The 8,579-nt window shown below is 37.3% G+C and overlaps 1 protein-coding gene across 1 annotated transcript in view; it reads right to left on the bottom strand.

Annotated features, from left to right (window-relative positions):
• The window catches only part of GDA (guanine deaminase), a 29,500-nt gene continuing 20,921 nt past the window's right edge, over positions 1 to 8,579 (bottom strand). Inside the window, exons 12-14 of the mRNA XM_063180949.1 lie at positions 8,147 to 8,265; positions 7,295 to 7,322; positions 1 to 6,585 (exon numbers count right to left, since the gene is read on the bottom strand). Coding sequence (XP_063037019.1) covers positions 6,515 to 6,585; positions 7,295 to 7,322; positions 8,147 to 8,265 — 218 coding nt within the window. The 3' untranslated portion in view covers positions 1 to 6,514. The remainder of the gene's footprint in view (positions 6,586 to 7,294; positions 7,323 to 8,146; positions 8,266 to 8,579) is intronic.

The raw sequence follows: 8,579 nt of genomic DNA, 5'->3' as shown, positions 1-8,579 counted from the left end.
TTGGTGTAAACACAAGGCCTCTTTATTTTGTTTCAACAGTACATGACTTCCTATTTAGCGTGACCAAAACCAAGCAGAACAGTGGAAATCGCATATACCATTTCTCCTAATACATTGTTCTTCCTTGAAACTGCACAAGTACAAAAGGAAGGATAAATTCAACAACATTAACTCCAGTTAGGCATTTTCACATGAACCAGAGCTTATGCACAACAGGTGACAAGCAGACAAATCAGCATCAGAAAAACTTACTTCAGCAAGGTGTGAACTCTCCTTTGGGGAAAGAAAATTTGTCTTGAAGCAAGGGATGCAAACATCCTCAGGTAAGGAGCACATGCTAATCCTTTCTAAAAGCTTCATCACTAAAATTTGTTAGAGGAGTACACAACCCAGCTCCAAAGCCACAAGGCCAGATAGGATGCAGTTTAGAGCCTTCAGTCGTCACCAAAACTGGCGCCTTCTCCTGCTGGCTTATCTCCAGTTTTCTGTATCTAAATATGCCACAGAGCACTTGGCCAAGGAAAGCTGCTGATGGCTTAAGTGCAGATCACAGTAAAACACCTTTATGTATTTGTCAGCTGTTCACAGTTTATGTCCTAGCCTTGACTGGGTTTAATTGTTATGAGTTGACTCAAGTCATTAAGCCAAATCATTGAGTCTAAGAGCTGTGCAAATGTAAATCATCTACCTGGTGGGACAAATATTTTGTGTTGGAGCATTAGGCAGACTGGTGTAAGATTGCCATTTATCCTTATCTTTCCCTCGACTCCACTCCTTTACCATAGTTATTTTCAAACTAAGACTCAGTCTATCAGAAACCACAAACCAATACCAGAATTAAAGCTAATACACACGAGTCATGACAGGGTAAAGAAGGGAGGATCTAGGCATGAATAAGGCATTCACTTCTGCAGAAGTGACTGCCTCTGCAGAAGCCACAAAGGACCTTTTGGTAGGAGCGCACTGATTCTGGGCATTTTCTAAGAAAGAATTTCCACTGAAGTTTCCAGAAAACTGTCTCCCAGAAACTGAGCTCAGCCTTTACACATAAACTAACAGTTCTATTAACTTCAAACAACAGATTGTTGTTAATGCTGCTGATGTCCTTTTGGCCTCACAAGAATGGTATTTGTTGTTCTTGTTGTTACTCTTTTTCATACCTTGGGGATGTAATTTGCTGGTTTCTCTGTTGAGAGAAGCATGAGTTGTTGCACATTTAGTGCAAGGACTTAAAAACCCCAGAGATTTAAGCCAAAGTCCTAGTATCTAGAAGTTCACTACTAGATATATGATTGTGTCATTTAAATTGTATGCATTGGTCTCAACAATGAGCTTAATTTCTAAACAATCTGATATTTAGAAGAGTTTGTATTCAGTACTTCAGTCACACCAGACTGCTTGCCTGTGCTGGACTGGGTTATCACTGCATCACCAGGCACATGACAGGGAACGATGTCTGGGGCAGGCACAGACAGAAATTCTTCACTGGGACCAGACTAATTCAGCCTCCGTTCTGGCCAGTGCTCAATGTTTCACAGGACAGGTGTAGGTAAAACATAACATGCCCTTACATTACATTTCCTCTGGAGCCATTACAGGTAATTTTGATTTAAATCTTGGAGCCAAGCTCTAGAAGCTGTGAAGAGTTACATAATTATGCCATGAGCAGGTATCTGGGCATTTATTATTAAGTATGCAAACAACGGCTTTGGCAACTTGGTCAGGTTTTGGACCTCCACGACTTTTAGAAGGAATGACATCCATGATCTAATGGATCATTACCTGGGAATGTATCTTTTTCTCTGAGCATTTCACGGCTAAAATTTTACTGACATATCATCTTCCTTTTATGAGCTCCTCAGATCGATCTCCTTTCTACTTTGCAGTATTTTGTATTCTGCTACCAGTATTTTCAAATGTCTTCTGAAATTAATTTTTTCCCTGTCCTTGGGGATGGTGCTATGTAGGGCCAGGAGCTGAACACAATGATCCTTGAGGATCCCTTCCAGCCTAGATTATTCTGTGACTCTACACTATCATTTTACAGGTGAGTTGACTCCTAACGCATACCAGGCTGCAAATAAAGCAGCATAGTTTATTAATGAAAATCCAGAACTTTCAAAGATGTCCACCTTATCATCTGTTATGGATTGTTCCTGAAAATGCTTTAAATAATAATTTTAAACAGGTCATCTGAGTAATGACATTAATGTCTTTTCCTTTTAAAACTGGGATATCCTTTGAAAGAACCTGGGCTTAAGTATTTTTTTAAAATGAATTATCAAGAATAACTGTGTTCTCTTTTGCTCAATTTAACTGTAGCTATTCAACAGTAATACCTTTTGCTGATTTGCATTGCATTATAATAATTCTATTTGAAAAAAATTCTATTTATCTTCACTTCTTTTTATATTAAATGTTACTATTCAAGTTCATAAAACCATTATAATTCTTTCCATTCATGAGTGTATAATCAGGCACAGAATTTTAGACAGGGTAATTTTAAAGTTCCCTTTTCTAAAAGAAAGCCAACTTACTGAAAATTTCAGTACAGTGAAAAAATACACTTTTTTCCCCTACAAAACCTTAGGATTACACAAAAATACAGCATAAATATAAACATTAGGCCAAGGCAACATTTTAAAGTGCAGAACTCCACTTGCCACACATGAATAATTCAAATAATGCTGCATAATGCATAGGCAATTCTTACTAGTATTTCAAAACCTAAAGTGACACAATGAGATCAACATATAACAGTAATTCAAATGCATTCTATTTATAATAAATAAGTGCTCATCTGACCATAGAACACAGTAAGCATATTGTCCCAACAAGCAAGCTCTACACAAATACCCTTTTTTTCCCTTTGTCTGAATGGCGTGCTACCATTGAACATAAAGACATATTAAGAAAGAAAGATCTCATCCACCATCTGGTAAGAAAACTTGTGGGGAGAGACATCTGGAATCTGTTGCATTTACATTTTTCCAGAGGTTTTATCTTTAATCAAACAATTTATACTGTCATATTTTTCAATTTATACTGACTGAAAATTATTCCTTTATTTTCTTCCACATACTCATATCCTCTTAATGTTCAGTTGTTTCATCTTAAGGTTTGGGATTTTTTAGGTTGTTTAGTTTTTTAAGGGGGTAGTGTTGGGGGAAAGGGAGGAAGGTAGAAGAGGGTTGCTTCAATTTGTATTCAGCTACTAAGTTCTGTGATGGGATGAGGACAGATGGGGAATAGTTCAAGTTCTAGCCTCTATTAGCATTTTGGTTTGAGACAATAGTACTGTTCTAAATTCCCAGTCATTCTCCCTTGTTGAACCTTGGTTCAGTTTGCAGAGTGGTTTGCTATACAAGAATTAAGCTGCCTTCCAAATATTCTCCAGTGTCCAAAAGAGACACTAAGAATCTGAATCCATTACTTGGCCAGCTTCAAAGTGCATATGCAGTAGGGTCACCAACCAAGGAAGCAGAATTGATGTAGTCTTGAGATGCACAGAGTGTGCATGAAGTTTCAGCAGTAACCCCTTTTATCCACTGATCCTCCCCCACCTAAACAAACATCTTGGCAATCTACACACAGGCACAGAGTCTCAAGGACCAAGACTTTACAGTGGGATCCTTAGTGATCCTTAGTGAGTAATTTTCCCTAAATTACTTCAGAGAATTCTGACTATTACATTCTTTGTGTGACCTAAAACCTTTAAATTTTTGTGCATAAGCCATCTTCCTCTGAACAAGCTTTTGGGACTGCCTTAGATGACCCCACTTAGCTTTTCTGGCAGCACATTTTTTTCTCCATTCAAATCTATTTAAATGCTGCTGTCAAAAGACCATGAGTTTATTTTTTATATGAACTCCTCCACTGGCCTCTCAAACATCAAATTCAGACTTCTTTCCTGTACCTCTTAACACCTCAGTATTTAATGTAATGTTATCCATCTTGGGCATTGCAGAGTGCTGCAGGCAGCCCAGGGCACTACCTGCAGGCAGAGTTCCTCCTCCAGCTGAGATTCTTAAAAAGATGATTTTCCATTGCTATGTCTGGGTAATGTCTGGATACTAGACATTAGAAAAGCTATAATCAAAAGAGGAGTTCCTACTTTGTCCCTGAATTTAACAGGAGTCAAACAGCTCATGACCCAGTAAAAATTCAGATACAAAGCTCAATGGCAGCAGTTATTCTAGAGTCCCTTTATAATTGGGCCAGCAGTGTAGTCCTGAACTTGTTAAAGTTTTAGCATGTTCTCATATTGCAAATAAGTAATCTGTCCACCCCCCGAAAGTATTTTAAGAAATGCTGAATCCCTTTCTTAAAAACACCACAAAATAATGGGAAAACAATTAAGTCAGAGACAGTTAAGACTATCACTAAAATAAAAGCATAGATTTAATTCATAGCTCTGGAGACAAAGAAGTCGGGCACTAGCATACATTGTACACAAGCCTGTGTCATCTTCCTTCGCCACAGGAAGGCCAAAGCTGAAAACCATGTAATTCTCTAAAAATAGTTTCAAACATTAACTGGGAGGATTAAAACATGTGTCTCACAGTTCTTTGGCTTTGAAATGTGAAATTTGGTCAATTAAATTCATGTCAAAATTCACAAGAATAAATGTCCCTGAATCAGGAAAGCAAGCTAGAAAGCTGAAGGTTATTTGCTGAACAAGTGTGCTACCGTGTAGGTGATTGGGACACATGCAAAACATAATGGTTGAGAAGACACCCTGATGGAATGTGTAAATCTTAATCCTTAGATCTTGACTCCTAAAGCCTTAGGAGCCTTGGAACATAGTGGGTAGGAGGGTTGTGCCTCCAGCAAGCAGCAGGACACCTGAGCCAGCTCCCAGGGAGTGGCTGCATCCAGGTGATGCCTGCAAGGCGCCTCCTGGTCATTCCCTGCTGTTGGTGCAGCCCCTCAGCTTTGGCAAGAAAACCACACTGAACACTGACTGTACTGCTAAAAGTGCCCAAATTAGCTGTTACACTTCCCCTTGACGCTATGCTGTCTCATGAAAGCATAATCATAACAATACATAAGCTCTGAAAATTCTTTTAAAATAATAGCATTATGAGTGGCGTTGGCCAAGCACTCTCTCTGAAGTAGATACATAGTGAAACTTTGGTGCAGTGACCCCCCTTGTTTTGTAAACAGAGGTAAGTCCTATATCCCCAGGCAGTGAGATAAAAGTGCAAAACAAGGCTTGGTGAAATCAAAGAAGTTTGAAGTAGGCCTTAAAACCATATTCAACGCATGTTTACAGTGTCTAAATACAATATTGGTCTCTAATGACCCTGAAATTAAAGCGCACATTCTTTGCGTTGCAAAAACGTAATAGAGAAACAAGAAGAAATCCCCTCATCAAACAAATCTAAAAAAATAAATTTAAAAAACTTAGGAAAAAAAACCCAAAAGAAAACAAAAAGGGCAGGGAAATATGCCATTTTAGGAAAGGAAGTCACACAGATTTCCAAAACAAAAAGGGCATATTTTTTTACCTGGAATCCTGGAATTCTACAGGGCTGGAATTATGGCTGCCACATTGAAAAACGCAAAGAGGACAGTAAAGCTGAGCTGCTATTTTCAGTGATGATTTTCACCTCAAGTCAAAGGTGGTAATGGCCAGAAAGAGACCCTTTCTCCTGGAAATTTTTAAATGCATTCACTTCCCTTACAGAAAGGAGAAGGGACATCATCATATCATCCTGTCTGAACAGTCAGGAGCAAATGAGTTTGGGAAGATTCTGCAGGATGCTGAACTAAATGAAGTACCTCCTCTAGTCCAGAAAACCCTCCTTATTTGTTTGCCTTTGTGTAGCCTGCAGAGATATCTTAGTGCCTGCTTCTAATTTAAGAGAAGTTTCATTCAGCCGTCACTCAGATCAAGGTAATTCAATGGAGTGTCTGACTACAAATGACGATCCTAAACTCTTAAATAAGGACCCTTTTTTATTTATAAACACACACTTCAGACTTAACTCTTCTTAAAATAGAACGTTTTAAATTAATTTTTTTTAAGCTCATAGGAAAAACTGAAAACTACATTCTCCAAAAGGACACTGATTTTTCCATACTTGATAATAATATTATGGAAATTGCAGTCTTCCATGATATTCATTACCTGCAGAATCAATTTACAAGCACTGGGTTTTTTATTTAAATTCCTATAGAAAATGAGTATTTCATTGTACTACATAATGCTTCCTACACTATTATTAAATAGAGCAGCAGGTATCCTCTTTAAATAAGGTATTCATCAAATCCCCAATCAATGCACAAATGCTATTTTTACAAAGAAATTTAAATAGCCATTCCCTCTAGAACTATGAAAGTTTCAGATAGTAGTTCTTGAAAGGTCAAACAAAATTTTCAATGTATGCAAGTTTTTACCATTATCCAAAAGTGAGGTGTCATTCCTGATGATCAGGCACTGCACTTAATCAATCTTTTCCAAATCAGATGCAGAATGATCAGCAGCATATTTTGCAAACAGAAAATGGATTTATACAGAGCTTGAAAAAGGAACCACTTGCTTTCCAGCCACATACACTTCAGAAATATTCCGATCATCACCTGAAATAACATGGTCAAAACTGAGGTTTGCTCATAAATACGAACACTGATTTAATTAATGACAATTATGCAGTCTAAAAAAACAGTTTTGGAACACATTATTTGCAGCAACCATTTCCTAGAACTAAGAAAGTCCATTTGGAGAGAAATAGTCAGGGCTACCACAAAAATTAATAAATATTTTAGCAGCCCATGTGTTCTTAAAAAAAAATAAACATAGCATTCAGCTGTTGCAGTAGTGCAATGGATTTTCTGTATATTCAGTAGATCCAAACCCCCAAAATAATATGTATCTGTACAGAAAACCATTTGTTGCACAGTATCTGAACTGGCTTCGAACCAGCCACCAAGAAAGCTGGTGAGACAGCTCCTCAGAAAGGCAAAAGTCTCATTACAGCATGACACAGCTGTGGCCACAGCTGGCACCAGGCACCCCAACATCACAACACAGCCCCAGCCCGGACACTGCCCGGACATGTTTACAAACAATTATAATCATAGGCCAGTTTGTATTTACTATTGTCAAATATTAATGCTAATTACTGGGGACATGTTAATGTTCACAAAATAGTTTAATAAATATATTTAATTACTGCAAACAAATGTATACTTACTTATGTAAAAATACATTTATTATTAATCCCAATATTAATTGAGATATTTGATATAGGAAATGAGAATTCAACTTGAGCTGAAATTCAAAACATACCTAGATACAGGAACTTCTGGAGAGTGTCCTTTGAAAAAATGGAAGAAAACAAATTCAGAAAGCAATATGTGCTGTCCCGGTTCATAATCATTTGAAGCTTGAAAGAACTGATTAAAACACTTCCCCTAAATATTCTTAGTAATAGTGAAATAAAAACTTAATATACATAATTTGCTTTTTGAAAACAAGGCAAAATTTAAATTTTTGTAAAGTGCTAAGGACCAACAACTTAGCTTAAAAGGTTTAGATTTAAACTTAAAAATAATTCTTTTTACAGAACTGGAATTATTTCCAGGTAGTCTGACGACACCTATAAACTCCAATAACTGCTCTTAACTATCTTTTTTGGTCAGAGAAGGTTTTTGAATGAGAAGGTGTTTCCCTACCATAAAACCAACACTGCTTTAACGTTAACATAAAACCTGTGCTTCTAACTCAAATTAGCCATCTTGAGTGCTTGCTTCATTTTGTAACAGCAATGCAGAAAAGTCAACCTAACCTTTCTCTGGGAACAGGCTGAGATTTTTCAGTCTGAGCTCTAAGTATTGACTAAAAATAAATTGCTTATTCTTGGCTGCCATTTGTCACTGCAAATACATAACTGTAATTGCCATCTTGGGCTAATAAGATGTGCATTAAAAATATTACATGCATTTTTCTATGGTGTTGTGGCACTGTCACTGGGGTCAGCAATATTCTGATGAACAGAAACCCCATGGAACATGCAGGAACACGCAGGTGTAGGACACCCAATTCCTGCCACCAGAATCACTCTCAAGGGACCTCTTCTGTATCATGGACCTCCCCCATCACTTCCATTCATGTTCTGATCATCAATCCTGTTCTGATTACCTCAAAATCATCAGCAGAGAACAAGTCAAAAGGGCTATCTGAAGCCTTTGTGTTGATTAGCAGTGCATCAAATTCTTTTCCCACCTCAAAGTTTCCAATCACACCATCCAGTCCTAAAGCTGAGGAAGAAAATAAGCTCACAAATAAGTCTTCAGGACCAGCCTCCTCCCACCATGTAGTAGTACCTGGAACTTACTTGAAATATTCATAAGACAAGCAAAAATTTCAATGATTACAAGGAAAAACCCAAAACCAATTTGAATAATATGTTAGCACTTAAGAAAAAATGGCTTATATTCCAAAAACATTCAAAATCCAAATGGGGCAATGAGAAACAGTAAAGCATATAATAACATTCATCTTGCTAAGGCAGTATTAGACTGCATTTTTTTTAAAGTTTAAGCAATTTTGAAAGTTTTTATAGACATACTGC

The sequence above is a fragment of the Melospiza melodia genome, chromosome Z (assembly GCF_035770615.1).
Source record: "Melospiza melodia melodia isolate bMelMel2 chromosome Z, bMelMel2.pri, whole genome shotgun sequence".
Taxonomy (NCBI): domain Eukaryota; kingdom Metazoa; phylum Chordata; class Aves; order Passeriformes; family Passerellidae; genus Melospiza; species Melospiza melodia.
The sequence above is the reverse complement of the archived record's forward strand: the minus strand, read 5'-3'. Positions and strand labels throughout refer to the sequence as shown.